Here is a 26,998-nt window from a genome sequence, read left to right as displayed (position 1 = left end):
ACACACACACACACACACACACACACACACACACAGAGAGAGGAGGATGGAGCTGGGTAGGAGCTGAGCACAGACAATATATTTTAATATGGTTAAATTTTAAGTTGTACTGAACGTCAAAGTTTTTTTTTTCATTCACTGTCATATTTGGAAAAAAAAATCCATCCCAAAAACTTGACTTCTCTTCTACATAAAATCATCCTTTCTAAACTTTTAATTAATAAGACAGAATACTGAAATCTTCCTTAAATTTATCATGGCTCAAGTTGAAATTCGATACTCATTTTCCCTGGACTGATTTTTTCACTATATGCATTGTGGTCGGATCTCTAACCAGGAAAAAAAAAAAAAAGCTCGGAGACGTGTATGTATAATGGCAGATTTTTTTCTCCATCAGAAATGGTTTAGCTACAATTTTAGCTAAGTACCATTCCTAAATCTCAAGCATCTAATACTATTGCGTCTATTCACACTGACTTCTGATTAAATCCTGTGTGTGTGAACTGATGTGTTTATTAGTAGAGCTGCTTAAAAGCAGGCCAAAAATATTCTAAAAAATGACCAAAATGACTAAAAAATGATTAAAAATGATGAAAAAATGAAAAATTCTTTGATTGTTTGAGGAGTGACAACTCATTTGTATTTCAACACAGTTTTATTACAGAAGTGTAGCTATTGCCATTTTCTCCTCAATGCTGAATATATTTTTACATTCAATAAACACTGACTTATTTTTATTTTTTTTCCGTTGTAAAAAAGACAAAAACATGAATGAGTGTACTGCAGGGCATAGCTGCCATCTGTCATTGAACAACTACATGTATCCAATCACATGAAAAAGCAGCATCGATGTGTAGTAACCTGAATATACGTACATGTTCATATGTTCAGAGATTATGGAGGTGTTAGGAAATTAAACATTTATCTCCAACCTTGACGATGAATTCTTTAAAAAAAAACGTCTACAGGAAAGTTAAAATGTACATAATGATTACAATACAGGTTTGGCCTAGGAATGAGTGAAATTATGAAACAAGAGTTTCCTTAAAATAATGGATTTGAATGGTTTGAAGGGCATACCTGGTAAAATATATATTTGTTAAATCTTATAAATGAATGAAATCAAATGACAACAGGATAGGGTCAAACCATTTTTCAAATCTTAAACAATCAGCCATCTGGAATGTTTATTTCTCGATTTTCTCCATGTTCAGGATGGACCTGATCGTCCAAAAGAAACAAACAACACAGACATTTGTAGTTCCTCCGTTGTAGTACTTCATCACTTATTCCTTAATAACAGGTAAGTGTATTTTATGGGCTCTTGCTCACCCGCTGAATCATGAATCACCTCAGATGTGTGCTTGTTTCGTTTCACGGTGGAGAGTTTGATCGGCTTTATTCTGATACAAATACACTGAATTATTAGCTGCTACTCAGAATGACACCAAGTAGATGGGTAATGAAAATAAATGAGCACTCCACAAATGATTTAAAGAGATCTTAGTAAAAGAGGTTGAGATTTATTCACCCACGTTCTCCAGACTAGAAACCTGCCTAAGTAGATGAACACATATTTCCAGAAACAGCCAATTTCTTCAGAATTTGCCGTATGTGAATCTGGCATGCTCAAATTCCCCCACATTTATTGAAAAAGAAACAAACATCGAAGGAGCGACTACCGTAACTAGGACAGTAGGTTTTACACGCTGCCCGTCTCTGTCCATAAAGTGCACTCTTTGTCCCGGGGAATGACGGAGACGACAGAAAGAGGAATCCAAAGTCCTGATCTCACTCAAAATTCGTAAGAATTCTAATGACTGAGAGCGATTTTTCTATTTGTTGTTGTCGTTGTTGGATTTCATATGAATGGAGTTGTAAGAAAAGCTACGAGCGGTTCCCCCCAACACACATACACACACACACACACACACACTGAAACGTTCATAACTTTTCATACTAGTTGTGAATTCTTACGAATTTTAAAAGGTGAGATCAATGTGGCAGAGTCTGTGCTCGATGATCAGTAAACGTAGCCTTCGCTGTAAGGGTGCGGGTTGCAGTAAGCTCCGTCCTGAACGTATGCCACGCTTTCGTCGTAATGTGACAGTGGCACTGTCTCCTCCTCGTTGATCTGCCTCTCCATGTCGGTCTTCAGCACGGGCCGCTGATTGTCAGGGAAGGCCATGGAGAACAAGGCCTCGGGGTCGCATACAAACTTATAGACGTATCTCTCACCCGCCACCTAAAGAGCCATAAAAAAGATGCGATCAGGTTCACTTTATGGTGCTGCTTGAACATGGATGTGAACATATTTTACCTACTTTGTAATAGATTTTTGCAGAAAAAGTAATACATATTACATAAAACGTAATACATTTTTTCATAATGCATTAGCTTTGTCACATCCTTTACCTTCTGCATGATCCCTTTCTCGTAGTAGTAGCGTAACGAGCGGCTGAGTTTGTCGTAGTTCATGGCAGGGCGATTCTTTTGGATCCCCCAGCGCCGTGCCACCTTCGGAATAAAAAATGGCCATAAGCACCAAAGAAGAATTCATTAATTCTCAACCCAATCAGTCTTTATCCTGGAATAGTCTCTAAATATATGACACATATTATTTTAGTCTCTAAAACTCCTTCAGGTGGACATACTGTATGTATCATTCGAGATGTGCTCATTAGGATGAGTGAAGCATGGCAGATGTTATGGCACCTGTCTGTACACCCCCTGCTTCTTTTTCAAATCTCCCTCCCTCTATTTTCCCTGAACCTGCCACAGTCGGCCTTTTTTCATTCACGTCGTCCACCTGCCTGGTCAAACCCCGCAGCCCTGGGTCACCTGATGGCATGAATTGGCCCCCTGTCCCCTACAGCTGCCCAATGGGCCTGTGCCAGCTTCCTACACACACACACACACACACACACACACACACACACACACACACACACACACACACACACACACACACAGGCTAAAGTGAGCTCTGCTGTGCTAGATGCAGCTCACAAATGCAGCACTGTTAGTCTCCTTGAAAAACCTCAGCCAGTCAACATATCTTTCACTGTCGAAATATTTAGCAGTCAGCTCTCTGCTGTGTGTTGTGTTTGGATGGACATAAAAGCTTGTTGTGTATTAAATAAGGCCTGGCCTTCTTTACGGCCATCAAAACATGGCCGTGAGGTCAGACTCAACATTTAACATGGTGGTTTGAAGGAGGAGTGAAAATAACTTGACTTGGCTAAATAAGGTTTGGCTTAAATTTGGTAAATTGGATGAAATAATCAAGTGGTGAAGTAACTCACAGTATATTAGCGCTGCAGGACCTGATTTAACACCGGCCTTATCTCGTACTAATCTCACTGAAATGTCATTAAAGCTTTAGGTATCATTAATGCAGTGCTTAAATGTAATTTTATGAATAACAATGCACCATGAAAAATTACTTAACTAAAAAAAATAAAACAAAACAAAACAAAAAAACAGTTAAGTGATCAGTGTTGAGTTTCCCAAAATCATCGCAGCAGAAAGATCATCATTGAATGGTAGTGCAAGCAGCACAATGAATGCTCTCTCTCTCTCGCTCTCCTAGTTAAGACACTCTTAGCATTAAGAGGCTTTTGGGAAACCCACCGCTGTTCTTTATTTTCTAATCCAAGTAAAGCTTGACTATTTTTCCATCAACATGAACCTGAAGGTCCTTTTTAAATCTTAAATGAACACGACCAAACTCGTAAGTGTTACAAAATGAAAACAAGTTAAGTCAATCCTTGTTTATATTAAGTTGCAATAATTGTAATTTATTTATATTTATTTGTTTATTGCTTATTGGTAATAATTGTGGCTAATGACAGTGAAATGTGATATAATTGTTCAATTATTCATCTTAAAAGCATATTATAAGGAAAGTACATCTTTGTACTTTAAAGGGTTAAATACATTGCACAATCATATATATATATATATATATATATATATATATATATATATATATATATATATATATATATATATATATATATATATATATAAACCTCCTGGGAACCAAGAAAAAAATGTGTTTCTCAAGTTCTCTTTTGTTGTGATTTCCTTACTAGGAATTTCCCAGCAACCCTCCTAGTCACATGATATATCATTGGAAAGCCCAGGATGTACTCTTTACAACACACCAGGATTCAAGTGACTAGCTTGAAAGAGTGAGAGGGTGTGCACGTAAAAACAAATGTCAACTACAGAGGACACAACTCTATAGGTTTTTTATATATATATATATATATATATATATATATATATATATATATATATATATATATATATATATCAGTGTTTTAAAGCCCTAAAAAGCCCAGAAAAAAATTAAAGCCCTAAATTCTGGCATGATAAAACACAGACAGTTGAGCGCCAATGGCGCGAAGTGAAACTAGGGGGGTCTGGGGGCATGCCCCCCCCAGAAAATTTTTTGAAAATAGATGCTCTCAGGTGCATTTTCAGGGTCTCTGAGAGGTTTTTGATACATGATTATAGGATCAATTTTACCACTGTTTCAATGATTTCTGACCTAAATAGTATTAATGTATACACATTTGAAATTTCACCTTAAAGTTCAACATGCAAGTTAAACTGTTTTGTTATAGATTACTGAGGTATACGATAGATTTGAAAATCTACGGGGATACCTTGCACTTAATTATCTATGATCAAGTAGTGTTGTAACAAAAATGTGCATGAAAATATGAACAGTGGTTTGCTCCATCTTATGCAATCCAATGAAGAGAATCGATCATCATGACCTCCTGGTGATCACAAAGGGATCTGAACCTAAGAACTGCCACCTTAAAATAAGTTGCTGTATTACTATAACTGTAATGATTTAGAATGTTTCTGATACAATTACCATAATATATGTATAACTAAGATGCACTGAAAGTTAAGGCAACTGCATATTATAAAGTTTAAATTTTGGCACTTTATTAAATGGACTAGATTAAGATTAAAACATATTTAAAGGAAAAGAAAACTTAATTCATACATTTAAGTTTGCAGAAAGATTATGTATTTATAAAAACATTCATGAAGAGATTGTGTTAATAAGTGTCAAATGTAGCATAATTTGGAATAATAATGATAAGCATTTTTGGCAGTGTGATGTCACTGTGATCCTTTAACAAAAGAATAATCCGGAGCCGCCTTTTGTTAAATGGATCCCAGTGACATCACACTGCCAAAAATGCTTATGATTATTATTTGAAATTATGCTGTATTTGACACATTTGGACAACTTCACTTCGTGAGAGTGTTTATAAGTACATCATCTTTCTGCAAACCCAAACTAATAAATTAAGTTTTCTACTCCTTTAAAGCAGATTCATTTTCCTTGGCTTTTGCTTGTCCCAATGTTGGCCAACCCTCTCATAGTCCATCTCGCCATCATCCATGCTGATGTGGATCAAACTGTCCAGTGAGTCTTCTCCTAGCTTATTAAAGTCAGTCGGCTTTGTCCGTCTGGTGCGGGACAACATCGGCAGCCAATGAGATCGCTTATAATGAATCGGAAACTTCCGGGATGTTTGACATTTTCTTTCGATATTTTTATTGGACGGTTTGAACACGTAATCCTGACGTAGCCAACAGATTACAGTTGGTTTACATCATACCATGCGGACATATTACTCTGACAGAAACAACACAAACATTGGAAAAAAAGACCGCTTATTTAACACAAATATCAATCAGTATGTAAGTGGATCTGTTATTTGCTCTCCTATGTATCTAGTAACTTGTGGGTAGGAAATTTTAACGTATCAGTATAAATCTAAGCGTATTGGATTTTAACTAAAGCGACTAAGTGTATCGGCAGGCAGAGCAAGAGTATCGGGCCCGATACGCTAAAATGCTTTGGGGAAAACCATGATATATATATACACACAGTGGTGCTTGAAAGTTTGTGAACCCTTTAGAATTTTCTATATTTCTGCATAAATATGACCTAAAACATCATCACATTTTCACACAAGTCCTAAAAGTAGATAAAGAGAACCCAGTTAAACAAATGAGACAAAAATATTATACTTGGTCATTTATTTATTGAAGAAAATGATCCAATATTACATATCTGTGAGTGGCAAAAGTATGTGAACCTCTAGGATTAGCAGTTAATTTGAAGGTGAAATTAGAGTCAGGTGTTTTCAATCAATGGGATGACAATCAGGTGTGAGTGGGCACCCTGTTTTATTTAAAGAACAGGGATCTATCAAAGTCTGATCTTCACAACATATGTTTCTGGAAGTGTATCATGGCACAAACAAAGGAGATTTCTGAGGACCTCAGAAAACGCATTGTTGATGCTTATCAGGCTGGAAAAGGTTGCAGAACCATCTCTAAAAAGTTTGGACTCCACCAATCCACTATCAGATAGATTGTGTACAAATGGAGGAAATTCAAGACCACTGTTACCCTCCCCAGGAGTGGTCGACCAACAAAGATCACTCTAAGAACAAGGCGTGTAATAGTCGGCGAGGTCACAAAGGACCCCAGGGTAACTTCTAAGCAACTGAAGGCCTCTCTCACATTGGCTCATGTTAATGTTCATGAGTCCACCATCAGGAGAACACTGAACAACAATGGTGTGCATGGCAGGGTTGCAAGGAGAAAGCCACTGCTCTCCAAAAAGAACATTGCTGCTCGTCTGCAGTTTGCTAAAGATCACGTGGACAAGCCAGAAGGCTATTGGAAAAATGTTTTGTGGATGGATGAGACCAAAATAGAACTTTTTGGTTTGAATGAGACGCGTTCTGTTTGGAGAAAGGAAAACACTGCATTCCAGCATAAGAACCTTATCCCATCTGTGAAACATGGTGGTGGTAGTATCATGGTTTGGGCCTGTTTTGCTGCATCTGGGCCAGGACGGCTTGCCATCATTAATGGAACAATGAATTCTGAATTATACCAGCGAATTCTAAAGGAAAATGTCAGGACATCTGTCCATGAACTGAATCTCAAGAGAAGGTGGGTCATGCAGCAAGACAAAGACCCTAAGCACACAAGTCATTCGACCAAAGAATGGTTAAAGAAGAATAAAGTGAATGTTTTGGAATGGCCAAGTCAAAGTCCTGACCTTAATCCAATGGAAATGTTGTGGAAGGACCTGAAGCGAGCAGTTCATGTGAGGAAACCCACCAACATCCCAGAGTTGAAGCTGTTCTGTATGGAGGAATGGGCTAAAATTCCTCCAAGCCGGTGTGCAGGACTGATCAACAGTTACCAGAAACGTTTAGTTGTAGTTATTGCTGCACAAGGGGGTCACACCAGATACTGAAAGCAAAGGTTCACATACTTTTGCCACTCACAGATATGTAATATTGGATCATTTTCCTCAATAAATAAATGATCAAGTGTAATATTTTTGCCTCATTTGTTTAACTGGGTTCTCTTTATCTACTTTTAGGACTTGTGTGAAAATCTGATGATGTTTTAGGTCATATTTATGCAGAAATATAGAAAATTCTAAAGGGTTCACAAACTTTCAAGCACCACTGTGTGTGTGTGTATATATATATATATATATATATATATATATATATATATATATATAATTTTTTTATTTATTCTATCCACACTCACTGGATATGAGCAATTGTGCTCTCTGATTGGCTATTCTACTACTAGGCTATCAGCTCATTTCGAGTAGAGAAAAACAAAATGATGGAGTGCATCAAGTCAGATATATCACTGTTATCATTAAAAAACCCCAGAAATAGCTAAAAAAATAGTTTGTTTTCCACCCAATATCTCCTCTTCCAAACACTCCAGTCCAGTTGGTGGCGGTAATGCACCTTTACGTTGGTTTGCCAACCACCAAAAAACTCTAAAGAAGAAGAAGAAAATGGCAGAACGTGTTACTGAACTAACTGAGGACAAAATAAAAACTCTACTTAAAAGCAAACCCCCAAAAATGCAAAAAGCAACAAAATATAGAATAAAAGTATTTGAATGTAAGAACGTATCTTTTTTATTTTTCAAGAATTATTATTATAGCATTTTTCACAAATTGCTCCTGTCATTTTATCGGTTTGTTTACATTCTAAGCGGAAATGATTTTGTCAGACATTTTGTATAAAGTTTTTATTTATCGAATTTGCAAAAAAATAAAAATGCTCTATTTCTCAAAATCCAGTGAATGTGGATAGAATAAAAGTCATTGCACTCAATCTCATCGTACATGACTTATAGCCAACTCGACGCTATGCACCTCATCGGCTATCAGCTCATGTACGACTCGATTTCGTGGAATAACTGTTTATAGATAGATAGATAGATAGATAGATAGATAGATAGATAGATAGATAGATAGATAGATAGATTTAAGTAATTTTTCTCATCATGAGATTATGATCAAATAAACATAATTTTATTAAGCCTGTTTCTGCACTATTTTAATTTTAAGCTTGAAACAGTGGCTAAAACTAAATGCTAGAAAACAGCATTTCAAGCTTGAGGTTAAAACCGTCCAGAAATAGTCTTAATAATCTCTGAATGGCTCTTAATGAAAAATATTATGGACATTTATTTTGCATAATTTCACTTAATCACACATCAGTGATGGTAGGATTAACTTTGGTCGCAGTACCTCCTCAGGTTCGATGAGTTTGAACTCCATTCCTCGGCCAGTCCACGCAATGAAATGGGAGTTGGAGGGGTCGTCCAGCAGGGCCACCAGGAACTGCCAGAGCTGCAGTGAGCCACGCCTCTGATAGGTGGGACCCTCACGGTAAAGCCCTGCCTCCTGTTTGATTTCCCCTGCAGGAATGAAACAGCTGATCAGCTCAGGTTTATATGTCATAATGGACAACAATAAAGCAATGCAGATTTGCTGCATTTTAATCGGAAAACTAGAGTTTAGTTATCGGAATGTAGAATATCCAGAATAGTAGGAAATAATCTTTCATGTAGAAAATCCCTAAAGATAGAAAATAACAGGAACTAGATGTAGATAACTGTAATTATTTTATCCACATTCACTGGATATGAGCAATTGTGTGCTCTGATTGGCTACTCTACTACTAGGATAACAGCTCATATACTGTGAGTAAAGAAAAACAAAATGGAGGAGCGTGTTGCTAAAGCAACCGAGGACGAAATAAAAACTCTACCCGAAAACAAAACCCCCAAAAATACAAAAAAAAAGAGTAACAAAAATATAGTATAAAAGTATTTGATGATAAGAACATATCTTTTTTTATTTTTCAAGAATTATTATTATTGCATTTTTCATAAATTGCTACCGTGATTTTGCCAGTTTGTTTACATTCTAAGAGGAAATTATTTTGTCGGACATTTTGTATAAAGTTTTTATTTATCGAATTTGCAAAAAGTAAAAATAAAAATACTCTGTTTCTCAAAATTCAGTGAATGTGGATAGAATAAAACAGTTATTCCACTCAATCTCGTCGTACATGGCTTATAGCCGACTCGGCTATCAGCTCATGTATGACTCGAATTCACGGAATAACTGTTAAATAAACTACCTGGCAATATTAATTTTTCCAAATCTGAACATCCTAATGGCAAACATCATGTCACAGCGCACATGTAATTAGAGTTGGATAATATGTTAAGTATCAAGTGATAAGTATCATGTTGTAATATTTATCATGATATTTAGTGTTGATAAACAGTGAGCACAGAAAAATAATAAATTACAAATATGTAATTATTTGTAAAAAAAAGTTTGAATATTTTACAACAAATATAATTTAATAAATATAATGTATAAATAATTGGCTTTTATTTTATATTTACTGAAATATTATTATTTAACCTTTATATATTAAGGACAATTAAATAATTGGTATTGAAATATACTTAATTTTTTGTCAGTTTGTAACAACTAAGCTGTGAAAGCACGGACACCTGTCAATAGCTTGTAATATACAGGTATACCTCATGATAGAAATGTGTACCTTCTGGACAAACAAACAAGCAAACAAACCTGACCCTGTAATGGTTACAGTTTTAGTGGGAGTAAAATTTTAGTTTTGCTAATTTTTGAGATAGCAACATTAGTAGAATTTGTCTGTTTTTTTACATTATCACTTCATTTGACATGAAAATGATACAAATGAGAAATTCATTTCTCAGAAATTATTTCATTGCGTGTGTAAAGCTGAAACCCAGCAGCTATTTATAACATTATATCAGTAAATACAGTGATACCCCAAAACAGTAATTGTTTTGGACATTTATTTTTAATTGAATCAGTTTTGAATTGTGTTATTCTAAGTATCTTTGTTGCTGAAAGCACAATATGCTGGGACCAAAATGCACACGCACACACACACACACACACACACACACACACACACACACACACACACACATCACTGTTCCACTAGTCTGCATGGGTGAAACCGAAGGTCCGATATCTTTAATATCAGGTTTCATTCATGAAGAGATTGCAGCAATTCGAGCTGTGTGTTAGGTGTGTACGTATGCTTATATTCATATTTAGAGACAATATGTACTGTTATAACACATGAAAAAACAAAATAAAACAAAACAAATGGTGTGTGAAAGACAGCTTACACACTTACACACATGGTTTTCTCAAACAGCAAAAACATTCGTCTTTGAATCTTTCAATATATAAAGCTTTGCAGTGGCAAATAACCCTGAGTTCCTGATACGTTTGGAAAGGATAGTGGACTGAAATCTTAGTACCCATTGTCTACAGCGATGATTACATTCCAAACTAAAACTTACCTTCAGCCTTCTCTGGTACTACACACGTGTCATCATAGAAATGCCTGGCGCCTTTATCAAACATGCAACCTGCAGAAACAAGACAAGTATTATTATTATTATTACTATTATGTACAGAATTTACAGGAACACAAAAGAAAAACACAGGCCCTAATTTCCTTTTAGATAAAACAAATGTTCATACTAGAAGGGCACATGGTAGAGTGTATACCTCGGCCAATCAACATTAAAATCAAATCACTTGAACCTAGAATAATACGAAAGCTGTACACCAAATTTCATCCAAATCCGTTGACTACTTTTTGAGTTACATTAGGGATAGAGAAAAAAGAAAATCCTAGATCCGCATATATATCCAGATTTGTGTCAAAATTTAATCAAGTGTTCCTTGGCACATGGCCCACCTTTCCCTAAAATTTCATCAAAATCCTTTCACTACTTTTTGAGTTACGCTGGGAGAAAAAAAAAAAAAACGGAGGCAAAAACATAGCCTCCTCCAACACAGCTGGCAAATGGAATGAAGCTTTAAACAATACCTTCAGTTCTGTTTGCATGAGCCAAATAACCCTCTTGTCTCAGGTAAACCGAGTGGCAGCTTGGCACTTCTGCAAAATATAAAGAAGGAACGAAAGAAAAGACTTGAACAGGAATGCATTCCCAGTGCCATAAATTAAAGTACAACATAGGCACATAAAAAAAGGATCAAAAACCTGCACGCATTCGGTGCTATATTTTTCATCATGTTATCTTGTATTGTAATTCAATCAAAGAAAGCAAAGGTGCAGTTTCTAAGTGAATGCTCGATAAAACAGCTAACCCTGTTCATTTGAGCCTAAAAAGATCTTACAAGACCTCATCCAAGTAATGGCCCTGTCGAGGAAATTACTGTTAATTAAATTAGCCACTGCCCTCCCTCCTCTACAGCACACAACAAACACCGCTCTTTTTATGGGACTAAATTCTTCTAAATGACAAGGCGAAGACATAAAACATGACGAGGTTTTCACCCACGAAGAAAAGAAGCTATAATGAAATTTTATTATATAGGTTTGGTTTTACGAATACTTTATTGTCCACAATGTGGAAATTTGTCTTCAGTTTCACCGCAAACATTTAAACAATTAAACATTAAAATCACAATACACAAATCAAGCATTCAAGCACTACATTTTGTAAAAACAGAAGAAGAGAAAACTAAGTTATTATAAAAATACATTAGCACTCAAAAGAGTGTTTAAAAGAATGAAATAGCTAAAAAGTAATAAATATCATATATAATAATAAATAAGCAATCAGACCAATAAAAAGGACTGGGGTGAATTAAGTAAGAATCCCTGTATTATTTATCGCCCTTATTCCTTTTGGGACGAAGGAGTTTTTAAAGATGTTCTTATTAGCGTTGGGCACTCTAAAACGCCTCCCAGAGGGTAGAAGCTCGAATTCACAGTGGAGCGGGTGGGAAAGGTCATTTATGAGTTTCCTGGTTTTGTTTAAAATCTGTTCATCATACATTATACTTAAGTGCTTTTGTGGCTTTCCTATTATCTTTGTGGCCATATTCACTATTCTCTGTAGCTTATTTTTTCTCTGCATTTTCAAGTTACCATACCACATGATCATATTAAATGATAGAATGCTTTCAACAAGGTTTTTATACACTGTTTGTAAGATGTCCTTGTTCACACCAAAATTTTTGAGTCTACGGAGTAGGTAAAGACGTTGTGAGCACTTTTTAAAAATAAAATCTGTGTTTTCTTTAAAAATGAGTTTACTATCTATAAAAGTGCCAAGATATTTAAAATCATTCACAACTTCCACTGTCTGTCCCTTGATGATTATTGGAGATAACAGGTCCTTATACAGAAGGCTGTGCAATTTTGAGTATATATACACACACAAACTGCAAAATAAAATATTTAAATAAAATGTATAGTATACTGTCATGAATATGACCATCAAATAATAGATTCAGAATCTTAATTATAAATAGCTTTTCAATTTTATTTTCCCAAAATGCAAAGCGACATGTCTGTTTCTCAGGAGAGGGGATTAGAGCATGTGTCCTAATTCATATAACCACTACAGGAAGCAGCTGAGGGCCAGACGCTACATTCCTTCCTGACAGGCTGCTCCAGTGTACCTCTACCGTATTTTTTTTTTTAATGAATGAACAGCAAACGCCACTTCATTCATGCCAGAGCTGAGCCAATAGCCTGGGGGCCCTGTGGGAGAGATTATAGGGGCCCTTCTCTCCTCCCTGCTCCAGCCAGGCCCTCAGGAAATGAGACCAGAACCCCTTTTCTCTACTAATGCACTAATTCTATCAGTCACCCCATCCCTCACACAGCCGCGATCTGCCTTTAGAAAAAAAAAAAAAAACCACAGCATTTACCGGAACAGTCTCAGACTCTTTCCTGTCATACTTGTGGGGAGGTTAGTACTCGGCTGAGGGGAGGTTATTAGCAAATTTAGGCTGACTGTTCCCGCTAACCAAATGCTAAACATCTGTGCGCTATGTATAATTAATTCATTAGTAAAAATGCACTCCAGAAGAGAGGATAAGCTGAAATGTACTCTGTTTTACGCACACACAAGGAGAATTTGGGTTAAAATGTGACCAAAACTAAAACTAAGATACACATCATAATACTGTACTTTATTTAACACAGACCCAGTGTGAGAAAATCTTGCTCTAATGTCTACAGAACAATGTCGTCCTCCTTAACATATAACATATTAATAAGATTTTTTTTTTTTTTTGGTGTTCACCTGAGTCATAGGTGAAATCTCGCGGCTCTTGCTTTATCATCATAGAAGGGGGGTAGGATTGAGGCAGGGGGGCTCCCACCATGAGTGGATGCTCAAACAGTGGATCCGAGTATTCCTGCTTAAACCCTTGGGACTGGTAGGGAATGCTGGGTTCAGACATTTGTCTGTGGTACAAGGGACGCCCGTCTCGCCCCATCGGAGCCGGTGCCGGCGAAGGGAACGAATGACACGGCTCTGACAGCTGACGCCGGAACCTGAGGAAAGTCATTACAACAGCAAAGTCAGCATGGAAACTGGATTTAAAAAAAAAAAAATTAAATTAAAATGAACTTTAAACGCTTTTTCATGAATGTAACTGTGCATCATGTTGATTGTTAATACAGCATGAGTTCTGAATAAACCTTTCCTAATGAAACTCAAGTACCTCTGACGTCTCTCATCGAGCAGGACTCCTATTTCAGCTGCATCCCTGTTTCAATTTGGAATAGAAAAATGTTTTTTTTTTTTTTTCTGTATCAAATTGCTTTTTCATTTAAAGTTATTATTAAATTATACTACTACATCTCTTGTATCACATTAGTTATTATGTGACTCGGCATTTTTTACTGTCTTCTTGTCGTCTTGTGCCTTATTGTTGACTTGTACACACACGGAGACCAAATCCACCAACGTTGTTTTTATTTTATTTCATTTCCGCATGACAATCATCATCGTTCCCACCGTCCCACTTAGTTGGGGCAATGACATTTATTCTTATTGTCCTTCCAGTTTGTTGACATTAAATAATTAATGATTAATGAACCTTCTGCCATCAGTGTTTTGCGAAGCATCTTTTTCCAGTGCTTTCTCTGCTTTCGAAACAAGCTATGGGACACTTTTTACAGTCAATCCTTCTGCTATACTTTTCTGACACTGATCTCTTCCATCCAATCCTGTTGTGTTTTCCTGGTTAGTTAGCGTGCACTGTCTCGTTTATTCATTTCTTATATAATTTGCACTTGCACTCGTCTTACACTGTCTTGCTGTTGTACTTTTGGTCCTGTGTACTGCTCAACTGCGTTGTTTGTTGCACCGTGCTCCTGAAGAAATCACATTTTATACGGACGAATGACAATAAAACTCACGCGCTTTGACTTCAATTGTTACTACCTCTGTTTTGGTGTGAATATATTAATAATATAATTTAAAGAATGTGTTCCTTTGATAAATCACATTTGTTTTTAATGTATAACAGAAGGCATGACTAACCCCAACCTCTCAGCCAGTACGTTAATAATTATTTTAAGATTCTTAGTAATAAGTGATAACATGCCTATAAGAGAGTGTTAGACCTTTGTCTGGTTTATATAGTATAGAAATGAAGGCTAGATTCATATAAAGGGATTATTGATATGACTAGCTTGATATAAGCTTGATATATAAGTGCATTTGATCATATATGCATGCAAAATACGCTATATAAGTAATAAATATTATTATTATTATTATTATTATTATTATTAATAGACTTGTCCAGGGTGTACCCCGCCTCTTGCCCATAGTTAGCTGGGATAGGCTCCAGCTTGCCTGCGACCCTGTAGGACAGGATAAGCAGCTACAGATAATGGATGGATGGATGGATGGATGGATGGATGGATGGATGGATGGATGGACTATTATTAATAAACATTATTGCTGACTGTGGCTCTGATAAGAAACTGTCTAATCCTAGAATCCTGGGATCAGAAACTGTTTCAGATCCAGCAGATCTCTCTGGTATTTAATAAGCTTTATGAATAAATCTTGAATATTGACTGCGTACAAAGGCAATTGATTTAATCATCATGACCCTTTAAACACAGTGTGCCAGGTACAGGTATAAATCTACTATGACCTGTATGTATAATTAGCTCAAGCCTGTTTTGGCTCAGCGTTTGCATAAATACCTGTGGTCAATGTTGTAGGTGTTGTCAGGGAGGGGATGTGGGCCGTTGAGGTGGGGGTATGTTCTGTCTGGTTTGGGGGTGAGGCCAGCGCTGGGAGACACATGGTGCTGATGGGGGGACACGGGCGTGCTGCAGGGCGTAGTCGCAGGACTGGAGCCCTTCATTCCTGCTGCATGCTTTTGCTCGTAGACACTGCAATCAGCAGGGAATGAGAGGAGTTTGGTTAGAGCCGTAGCGATCTGCAGAAAAGCAGCTCTGTCAGGAGAAACTGATGGAAATGCACGTAATTGTGTACATTAGCTGGAGAACTTTGTTTAACTACCTTGCACGTGAGATCTGCAGCTGACATCAACACTTCACCCTTGACTTTGCAAATGCAATTACGTGCCATTCAGACTCATTTAAACATAACACGCACGTTTCTACCATTTCATCCTTCAGCTCAAAAGAAAACATCGTTTGCACTGAGCTCGCTAGTTTAGCTCAGGTGTCATCGAGCTAGTCGTATTTTTCAGTCTTCGTTTGAGTCCAATTTACACCCTTTACAACATGGAATGTCATGAGTGCATCGTCAAATCAATGGAAATGGAAAGATGACTGTAACCAGGCAACCATGGTTCACAGGGATGGCTGTCCAAGTGGAAAGAAAATTCGGTACATGTATTGTGATATAGTAACTGCACTTTTTTTTTTTTCCCTTTCGGTTTTAGATGCACCTGCTGTTTTGTTTCACATAGCACAATTTCTTCTGAATGAAAAACAGGGGTGGGATTGAGGGTGGGGGGTGGGGTGGGGGTGAGGTGAGGTGAGGCGGGGTGAAAATTATGAATACTGCACCACTATTTTCGGAAAACATAGTTTCACTCAGACCGGAACCACCAAGCGCAAGGGTCTCCAATAAGAACAGCATATGACTGGACCCATGCACTCTGCAGTATTACAGTATTGCAAAAAATAAATATTAGGAGACATATGTGGCAGATCACAGAATCCAGGGACACATGTCGGCCCGGGGGCATTTTGAGTTATTGACAGATTCAGAAAGTACAGTTTCTAAGCTTTCCAATGATGCCTTCCATGTGGAGATCTGACAATATTTGAAGAATGTGTGGCCTTTTGAAAGCGTATACTTCTTAAAACAGAAAAGGGAGAAAATCGCCCTCAAAGTTTTCCATCTCAGCTACTCTGGGTGTAGGGCGGGCACATAATGGGCATGACATTAAGGAAAGCCCTACCCCCTACGAGCTAGCACGATACTACTTTCATGTAAACAAAGATCACCACGTCAATTTTCCTTCCATGCAAAGTATGCCCAACACAATTATGAAGTACAAAAATAAGTCCTAAAGTATACTTTAACGTTTTGTGGTTGAAAAATTACTCACACCGTAAGAAAGCGCTCTGTTTAGTAACTCATTCCATAGTGAAATCACACGCCTGTATGCAGGTTAAGTAGCCATGCGCTCAACTCGGATCATGCAGCTGATTCGCGGAAAAAAACAAAACAAATGACTTAAATCATCATGTGAATGGCCCATATGGTAATTTACCCACACCCCCCAGCAGGCTACAGTCCTGACAAAAACGAGACAATTTGCAACAAAAAATGTATGCTTTTCCAACAAAACAATCTATTATCTGAAATACTGATTGCATTCTTCAAGATCTCAACTTGCACATGATGGGAAAAAAACAAAAATCACAAATTTCGGAAAAAAAATGCTTCTTTTGCGATTATCTCGGATTCGTTTCGGCCGACATGTGTCCCTGGATTCGGTGAGGGGTCACATATTTGCACCATGCGACACGCATTATCTTGCCTGCACACACACACATGCAAAAGTGAATCACACTATGTTTGAACAGGACCATGCAGACTTGGACTGTGGGTTTCTTCATGCAGACTGTGGCTGCTGCAGAAATTAATCAGGAAAAAATTAACCACAGCAAGAGAAGCCAGCAGGACGATTAAACAGGGGAAAAGAATAGACGATTCAAAGTTATTTCATATTGCAGCTACATATTGTGTGGGTGATGGGAAAGTCTGTCTGTTGGTCTCTTAAAGTAGTTTTACTACAGTGAAACTAACAGAAAGTTGATACAGTAATGAATGTGGTATATCAAAGGGAGTATAATGCATTCAAGGAGCACTACCGTCTTATGGTTTTCATTGTCTGGTAATCCTTTGCGATGTTTTTTCTCAGAAAAGACCACAGACACATCATTCTGAGTCTTATCTGAATTCTGTATTGGTGAATTGTGTGTGTGTGTGTGTGTGTGTGTGTGTGTGTGTGTGTGTGTGTGTGTGTGTGTGTGTGTGTGTGTGTGATTGACCATACCTGGTGTTGTACATGCATTTCTCTCCATATTGGAGCTTGAAGGGTCTTTCCTGACTGCAGGAGGATCCCAGATTAGCACAGGGGCTGTGGGGCTCACGCTTTATCCTCAACTGCAGCCCGTGGAATGCCACTGTGTACGTGTGATGGAGAGAAAGAGAGAATAAACCAATGAAAAAAGAAAAAAAATCACTGATAAAAGGGCTTCAGCTACCAGCAAGGTGCTGAGACACTCTGAGAAAACCAATTTAATGAGTTGTTAAAGCACATGTTGTGATATAAAAAGTTAACCCGAGATGAAATGCTCAGTGTATGTCATTGTGTCTAAGCAACATGTCATTTCCTGGTGTCCGTGTGACCCACTGAAAAATGCATGCTCTCTTTTAGCTGTATGCAGATATCGCCCAGATGAGAAGGATATCATTGATCATGTCTCCTCTCTCTCTCTTCGCCTTCCCACACCATTCCCATTTCTCATGCCTTAAAGGGCTGTTAAGAGCTCAACGACTGCTGATGAATCTCCTGTCCCAGTGAGAAAAGATCAGCGCTAAGTCAGTTAGCCTAGCGAAGCAGCTCTTAGTCAGTCTGTACAGCACGGAGAAGTAATGCGGCACTGCTGCTGCCGCCACTCACTCAGGATGGATTGGGCTACACTTGGAAAATATTCATTTTCATCACTTATCAAACCACCTGGACATCTACAGTATCTATCCATCCAGTTTTCCGTCCATTCCGTAAAGGATAAATAAAGGTCACAGAGTCTATTAAAACACTCCACTGGCAGCTGTCCTTAAAACGCTCCTCTGGCAGCTGTCCTCACCATAGTGGAAAATCATGGAGACTAATTCCCAACCCCCTGAGAGAACTGACCTTTTACCATCATTGATCGGAGGTTAAAAAGGCACAAGATAAAGACCTCTGACAATGTCGAACAGAGTAACACTCGTTAAGCAGTGGCTCCGTCGCCATAATTATGAGGGTGTAATGAGGGTGGAGATGCGTTATTACAGCTGATGATGATGGATTCTGACTTGACCAAACACACGGTTTCAATTTCACCAGCCATTTACATTACATTAAGTCTACTTTTTTTTTTTCTTTTTCGGAGCAAACAAAGTATTGTGGAACAAACTGACTAACACGATTAAAGGATAGACGAGGCACAGGGGCGATGGATAAAGCAATGCATTTAAAAATGAGGTCGTATTTTTAATGTCGTGATCAGTGAGTACCAGCAGGTGTGTTACTTACTGTAATATCAGTGCATCAATGCACTAATCATTTTATTAGCGCAGAAAAAGAACGACAACAAAATTCAAAAATCCAATATTATTTTCAGTACAATAATATTTACAGATTATTTTCTGTGGACCAAAACAAGAACCACTTAAAGTACAGAGAAATACATCATTATAGATTTTAGTCTGAGGAACAAAAGTATATCAATCAATACAACATGTATTTGCTCTTCAGCGAAGATAAACCCTATTTTCAGCGGGGGACGTCATGCGTGCGACTCTTTCAAGATTGCAGCAATTACAGACACATTGATTTCTCTTAATGGACGGCATTATGAAGGATTTGTCTGTGGCATTTGCTGGTATTATTCATTTCCTCAGAATCTGGATGATAGTTTAAAGACTGACAGAGCTCCCGTTCACATTTACACACTTCCCATTGTTCTATAAAACCGATATAGTCACTATGCATTATTATTATTATTATTATTATTATTATTTAGTCATATGTTGGTTTCCTGTAAATACATAACAAATGATTAATTATTAATTTGCACTGTTTGCTTTCCTGACATGGGCGTCTTGCTTACAATATTAAGGGCTGTCTGTATATTTTTCATAATCATGAAGTTACACTGAGGCAAATCTCACATTTAATAAAAACCATGTTATTAAATAAACTGCTAGATAACGATCAAAATAATGAAAGGTCAACTGAGGAATCCTAAGTTCTTACACAGAGCCTTTTTTATTAAACACAATATCATGGTGTTATACTCTGAACTTCTAGGCTGCATTTTTTTTTTTTAAAGAAAACTCCCTACAGACCCAAACATGGCTATTTCCCATCATTTAGTTTTACTTTCTCTCAAATCCCTCGAGTTTATTCAGCTTCATTTGGTCTCTTTCATAGTCCCGTGCTTTGTGTGGTTGTGTGCTGAGGGAAAGTGAGAGAGAGGGGCCGTGCCAGCGTGGACACATATGGGAGGGCTGCACGCTAGGCTGCCTGTTCAGGAGCGCCACAACCGCGCCCTCGCCCTCCCACCATCTGCCCGTCCCTCCTCTCCTGCTCTGTTCTTCCCTCGCCTGCATCCACAAATGCCAGCTAACAGCACTGAGTCGGCTCAGTGGCACAGCACTACAGCGCGCAGGGACGCAAATGAATGTGCATTTAAAAATATACGTCCGGTACACAAACCACCGGCTGATTCAAGACAATAAGTGCACAGTATTCACCACTGTGGAGGTTTATACTGGGTAAAGCGGGATATTATTCTGAAGTGAGGTCACACAATAAAACTCTGGCTGGTATAAATGCTGTCGTTGTAATCTCACGGTCCGAACTGTTTCACACTTTACACCCAAACACAGGGCCGAGAGATGCTGATTGAACTCATGATGAGGAGAATTACAGCAGGATACAGTACTCTCATAAATAACAGCATTGTGTGCTGCTTGGTGAATTTCTGTCACAAAACAAAGCCCTCTATTTTTTTTTTTCTCAGCATCCTCAGTGCGGTGGTGTGTTTTGGCTTCTCTTTAAGACATAAGCTGGCCTTATACCCCACTGTGCCACACTCAGTCCATGCCACTTCCGACACTGGCACTGAATCCGCTGACTGTCCCGAGCCAAGTCTACTTCCTATGGCCATTTAAAGTAGTACCGGAGCTAGCTACACACACCACACAACCTATAAATCAGTCTGACCTTAATCCTTAATTTACTTATAGCAATAGCAACAAATTGGTATGAAATATTTTACTAAACAATGTGATACATATATATGACAGTTTTATAAAACCTGACCTGAAAAGCTTATACTATATATATATATATATATATATATATATATATATATATATATATATATATATTTTTTTTACATGTAAAACATGAAATGACTATTTATTTTACTATCAACTCTCGACTCATGTAAAACCTTTAGTAATTTTCGAAAGGTATAGTATGAAAAGCAAAATTTAATTTATGACACTTACAGTTTTCACCCTGAAAGTCAGGAACGAACTGCTCATCATTGTCCGGAACTTGAGCTGAACAGAGAAGGGGGAAAAAAAAAGATGAGAACAGAACCAGATTAGTTTCTTTCCTCCTTGCCTGTGGCTAACTCGAAGAGTTAACACAATCTGTATTTAAGTCATTTCCTCTATTAAGCTCCAATGATTTAAACAGTAATGAATCAAAAATCGTCATTCTATGCATGAGGACATTTATTCATTTATAACAAAGGAGACATATCCTCTAATTATGTCAATAATCTAATTTAGACTTCATTTGCTGGACAGAGCAGGGCCTTGCGTGTGAAACACATCCTGAATCTGTGTCGGTCATGTTTTGAGATAAAATTCGGTGAACGAGGGTTAAATCAGCTCATCGAAAGAAATATTCGATTTTTGAGTGTTCCAAGCACCAAAAAAATTCACAACACTAAATCTTCGCTTTAGAACATGTTTTCTACTCTCTTTGTTTTTTTTTTTCTTTGAGGCAAGATAGGGGGACAGCCGTGCACCCCCCATAAAAAAAAAATAAAAAAATAAACACCCATTGTTCACACCGTCTAATTGGGACACATCCCCACTGGTGAATGCACCTGTACCTGCCGTGTCGGCTCTCCTCCAAACCGAGCATCTCTCCTCCACTGCTGCCTAATGCTAAAATAATGAATCCTTCAGTACAGACTGCAATCACGCTTATTCATGTTTATGTTCCACATATTTTACACTTTGAGTGTGTGTCTGTTTCCCACAAGCCTGATCTGGTGTAAAAGCCAGTGAGTCAAAAAGCAGTATGAGACCTCTGAGCGCCAGGCTATTAGCACGTTCATTTTGGAGTGATAAATATGGATTTCCATTTTCACACCAACAATAACAGGTCAGGGCGCACCAAGATAGATATACAAATACACTGCACTTTTATTTGGTTTAATGAGGGCGATAACTTGTGTTTGGGCTTTTCTTAAAACACACACACACTCGTGTCCACTCTAACACATATTGCATGCAAGGCAGTTGACAGATGACTTATCTTTATGGTACGAGCCTGAGTAGTTATAAAGCTGTTTAAAAGCTCAAACAGCACTTCAGATCTGCACAGCAACGTCACCATTATGAAACTGCCGCCCATCTGACAGATCGGTTCAAATGTACAACGAAAAAGGAGTTGATAACGGTCATGTCTACCAATTAGCAACTATTTTAGAATGATGTTAGAAAGAAAGAAAGAAAGAAAGGAAACACGAGAGAGAGAGAGTATAGGTTAATGCAAATGAGAGGGAGATGAAGAGACAGGAGAAGGAAGAAAGCTGCAGGACTCAGCAGGGTGAATGAGAGAGCCTGTGAATGAGACAGCTGATCCAGGCAGCACTACTGAGGACGGCCTGGGAGTTGGAGTACTGCCGTCATTCACAGAAAAAAAAAGAGAGACAGGTAGACAGTGAAAATGCAGGCCCCAGTCATTACACACATGCACGATGGTACAAACACACTCCTACAGCTCCTCCATACAATTTTACATTAACGTGACACTAAACAGGAGTCTACCTTTATTACATGAACCTACAGCCTAATTGACTTGACATGATAAATTATTTACACAATTCTTACTACCATTTCAGAAGACGCTTCCCTGCATAACATAAATAAAAATATCTTTTTACAAAAGTGCCGAAATTTCCTCAAGAGACACAGCTGGGTGCCCTGGCGAAAATGACACATGCATGTCAAATAACCACCCAATCACCTCTTTCGTCTCTCGTGTCGGAAATACAGTCCGTCTCTCATACGTCTTACTCTTCTTTCCAATTACCTGAGACGATAAATCTCTGAAATGATTCCAGTAGTTCTTCGTTTTGGTTCTAATGGACAGGAAGTCGTCCATTAAATCTATCTACAATTTGCCTACAACCTCTGGCCACGGCCGCTGACTGATGTAAGACAGACTGAATTGGGTTCGTCACTATAATATCCACAGCAGTGGACAGTTCTTTTTTTTAAATCCCCATCTTCCTTCCTGAGGCACTAAAATATTTAAATGATGTCTTATTCTTTTAAAGGCCCTGAGGTGGACTCGCTATAATCACACTGGCACTGAGGAAAGTAAAGTATCCTCAAATCTGTTCTTAAGCGGGCTTCTCATTCCAAAATTCTTTCGCAGTACTGCGAGGATTTTTAAACGTCTTAAAGAATACATGACGACGATCTAAGGTTATCAAATATTGAGATTCTTTCACACCTATGTGTGCGCCGAGTCATATTTTAGTCCGTTTAATGGTAATGATAATGTCTTTATACACATTTTATGACAGTGAACATTTGTGACGCACACAATAATTGTAAAGTCTATTACTGTAATTCACCAAGTTCATGATAAAAGTTTAATTATAAACACGTGATTAATTTTGTTCTGAAATGCTATGACTTAATCGTGTAATGTCCAGTTATAATTCTTGATGAAAATAAGGCTAAAAAGTGAAATCATAAACGCAAACACACGCATTAATTTAATTACTTATTTCGTGTACAGCACATATCATAAACGGCAAAGACGTAGATCGTGGAAATATGTCCTTAATGCAAAGCACTGGTCCTAGTTTTACAAAACTACTTTGCATAATTTTAATGTGACAATCTATTTTGTTTATTTAAAATATGCACATAAACAATGAGGTTGACCTTCTGGGTCAAACTGCTTGGAAAGATATTAGTAATCCAAACTATAGCTTCTTTCAGGTTCTGATGAATATTCATGCGTTATAAACTTGTCCAAAAATATTTAATGCAGTACTAGAATATAGTAGTATAAGAAATAAGTTACAAAATTAAATAAAATAAAAACAAAAAAACCCCTCAAGTCTGTGAATATAAATAAACATTAAAAATATAATAAAAATCGTTGCATTCTTACAAATATAAAGTCTAATATAATGAAGTCTATAATAAAGCCTACGAAAACATAAAAAAAAAATCTATTAAAAATTTCTGTAAATAATGTTCTAAACTAGCCATCTAACAATTTTATGCTCACACACATTATTTAATTTTCAGGAAAAAAAAAAACACATTCACAAAAATAGTGTTAATCTTTTGGTCAAATGATAATAAATGAAGACATTTTCCAATCACATATATTTAAGATTAGCTGCGATCACAACTCTACTACTATCGTTACCTCTCCAAAGATTTGCAATTTTACCTCTAAAGAGTTTTCTGAATTATATACTAAACTTTTTCAAGCACAAATAGCCACAAATATGTTAAATTGCCAGAAATATCACAGAATAACACACACACCACTAACCTAAAGGCCGGTGTTGTAAGCAAGAAGGAAACAAGACGCTGGCGCTCAAGTCCTGAAGCATCCCGTTACACCATAACAAGCATGTCTTTCCATCAGAAAAAAAATCAATCAACTCAGAAAAGTAAAAAAAAAAGAAAGAAAAAAAAGAAAAAAGAGGCTGCAGTTCAGAATGCAACCCTTCTGAGCATTTTCAAAAGTTGTCCATTTGTCCAAAAAGTAAAAAACACTTAACCTGCAGCACTGACAGCTGGAGTTCTTTAGAAAGATTCATATAGACACTATAAGAGGATGTAAGGGAGAGAAAGACAGAAGCCGAGAGAACGTGTGTGTGTGCGTGTGTGTGTGTGTGTGTGTGTGTGTGTGCGTGTGTGTGTGTGAGAGAGAGAGAGAGAGAGAGAGAGAGAGAGGTGGTGGTGGTGGTGGTGGTGGTGATGGTGGCTCGGCTGCCTTAGTGTTTGCCAAAAGCGGAGGAGAAGAGAGTGAGTGCGATCGCAAGTTCTCCTGGTAATTTGTGATGACACTCGCAGTAGAAGCTCCTCGGTCTCCCTCTAGACTCCTCTGCCTCTTTAATGTATGCATGACACATGAGGTGCCTTCGCCACACACGCATTAATTGGACTGCATATTAGGCATTGTAACTTGAGGCATATTGCTTTCCCCTCCCCCACTTTATCTCTCTCTCTCCTCTCTTTCTCTGTCTTTAACACAAAAGCGCTTGTTGATCATCCAACCAACTATAGATAACTTCAACAAGGCCAAGCTTTTAACAGAACACACACACACAAAAGAAAAAAACACTTACCTTCTGCCAGCCAGGTCTCTTGAAGTTGGCTGAGATCTTGGAAAAGCTCTGCGACAAAGGACAGGCGTTCAATCAGAAAACCATCCACAGTGATTATCTTGGTTTATTTCATTTCAGACTTCAGTTTTTGCCATTCTAGTCCAACAACGCACACCTCAGCCCGGATCTGAGAGCTGAAGGAGTGTGTTGTGAAGCTTCTTCAAAGGCATGTGGTTTGTAATTGAGATTTTACAGCACAGAGTGCAGGTGGAAACAAGCAAATTGCATTTTGTGAAATGTTAAGAAGCCGTGAAATGAAGATTGCCTCGTCGAGCCACCCCCCTCGACATGTTCTGTGCTTACCCTCAGTGTCCAAAGCCAGGTCAGAGTTAATGAATTTCCTTTTCTTTTCTTTTGCCAGTCTGTTACTGCATGCCTTTCCCTGTGGATTTGAGAAACAGACAAACAAATCCATTTATCCCAGATGAGCCAGGCTGCTCGGGCTGTGGTGTTCATTTTGGACTGAAATGAAAGTTGTTTTTTTATTGTTTGCTTGCTTGCTTGTTTTATTTATTTATTTATTTATTTATTTATTTATGAAGAAGATTTTCACTTCACTGCTTCACTTCATCCAATACAATCCATCGCATCATGAGTAATCAGTGTAAGAGTAATGCGTAAGCAGCTGTTCCATGAAATATCACCGACTTTTGTGTGCATCTGTGATACAACCTGCAACCTACTTACATGTGCATGACTGAAAGGCACTCGCTGGTCGTAAAGTGTGTCCATTCTGCAGCAGTTTGGACTCGGACTCTGGGAGAGATCGGAGTGGAGATGTGAGCTGGAGCTGTGCGTTCAGTGCGCCGTCCGATCAGCGCCTGAGCTGCTCTGAGAGGATGGCTTGAAGCTGCTTTAGTGGAGAGGGAGGGGGGGACGGGGGGAAGCATGAATGAAGTGCTCGAACCTGCAGAGAAGGTCCGCTTTGAGATGCTCCATTCACTGAGACGCGTACAGGCGTGTAATCTGGCGATCTGCGCTCCGGACGTGTGAAGTGGCGCTCAGCGTCGGTGCGGGTTTATAACTCACCTGTCCGATGCATTTCATACAGCAGGTATAAACTATAAACAGACGGTAGGATAAAGTATCACTTAAACACATTCCGGGTTTCACACCGACTACAAGCCGAACGTGTGCGTTTATATTGCGCGCGCTGTGCTCATGGAACGCTCGGGATTTTACGCAACGCTGCGGACTTTCCAAACTAGCGGAAATGACGCACTCACCTCTGTGAAACGCACCGTGCTGTATCCACAGGATGAACCAGGAAAAGGCGCTCAGTCTCCGCGTTCTCACGGCACAAATATCGCCGAGCAGCTCCGCCAGGTTCCCGGCCTCCCTTCTGCCTTCAAAGCCGCGCCGCCGCTGCGTGTTCTCATTGGCTCCGAGCGCCGCGCCGCCAAACCCCGGAGCGCCCCGTCTGCCCTCCACCGTCCTGTTTACACTGCTCTAACACGACCAGAGCGAATTCGCACAATAACACAGAGCCCTGAAGTCCCGAAAGGTGATTTATTCAAACCTTGTTCACACAAGTTATTATCTCGTGTCAACAAGTAATTATCTCATAATAGCATCTTCCCACATGATAATAACTTGTGCACACAACAACAATCACATTTGGGAACTTTACATGCTCCTTAGAATAAAAACAGTTCCCATGATCATCTTTTTATTACTTCGTTAGGCGTTGGCGGTGTAAGTGGTTAGCACGGTCGGCTCACAGCAAGAAGGTTCTGGGTTCGAGCGAGGGCCTTTCTATGTGGAGTTTGCATGTTCTCCCCGTGTCTGCATGGGTTTCCTCCGGGTGCTCCGGTTTC

The 26,998-nt window shown here is 38.4% G+C and overlaps 1 protein-coding gene across 3 annotated transcripts; it reads right to left on the bottom strand.

The window, feature by feature from the left end:
- Window positions 1–1,259: 1,259 nt before the first annotated feature.
- Window positions 1,260–26,053, bottom strand: etv1 (ETS variant transcription factor 1). Of its 3 annotated transcripts, XM_060898145.1 has the most exons (12): window positions 25,869–26,053; window positions 25,485–25,563; window positions 25,143–25,190; window positions 21,025–21,078; window positions 17,792–17,921; window positions 15,453–15,644; window positions 13,528–13,781; window positions 11,295–11,363; window positions 10,759–10,827; window positions 8,627–8,796; window positions 2,416–2,517; window positions 1,260–2,245 (listed from the first exon to the last, which is right to left on the bottom strand). In XM_060898145.1, exons 1-12 carry the CDS (start codon window positions 25,911–25,913, stop codon window positions 2,024–2,026), a joined length of 1,434 nt encoding a protein of 477 aa, XP_060754128.1. In that variant the 5' UTR covers window positions 25,914–26,053; the 3' UTR covers window positions 1,260–2,023. The 3 variants fall into 3 exon arrangements, with proteins under 3 accessions (XP_060754128.1, XP_060754129.1, XP_060754130.1); XM_060898146.1 differs by lacking the exons at window positions 25,143–25,190; window positions 25,485–25,563; window positions 25,869–26,053 and adding an exon at window positions 24,341–24,401; XM_060898147.1 differs by lacking the exons at window positions 21,025–21,078; window positions 25,143–25,190; window positions 25,485–25,563; window positions 25,869–26,053 and adding an exon at window positions 18,152–18,204.
- Between the last annotated feature and the right edge of the window lie 945 nt (window positions 26,054–26,998).

This window comes from Neoarius graeffei, chromosome 17, assembly GCF_027579695.1.
Source record: "Neoarius graeffei isolate fNeoGra1 chromosome 17, fNeoGra1.pri, whole genome shotgun sequence".
NCBI lineage: Eukaryota > Metazoa > Chordata > Actinopteri > Siluriformes > Ariidae > Neoarius > Neoarius graeffei.
The sequence above is the reverse complement of the archived record's forward strand: the minus strand, read 5'-3'. Positions and strand labels throughout refer to the sequence as shown.

Excerpts from the sequence above, each read along its gene's own strand:
- etv1 (XM_060898145.1), bottom strand. The coding sequence starts at position 25,913 with ATGGACACACTTTACGACCAGCGAGTGCCTTTCAGTCATGCACAT. Across the intron at positions 25,564-25,868 it reads TGCCTTTCAGTCATGCACAT|GGAAAGGCATGCAGTAACAG; the intron begins GTAAGTAGGTTG and ends TCAAATCCACAG. Across the intron at positions 2,518-8,626 it reads AACTCATCGAACCTGAGGAG|GTGGCACGGCGCTGGGGGAT; the intron begins GTACTGCGACCA and ends TTTATTCCGAAG.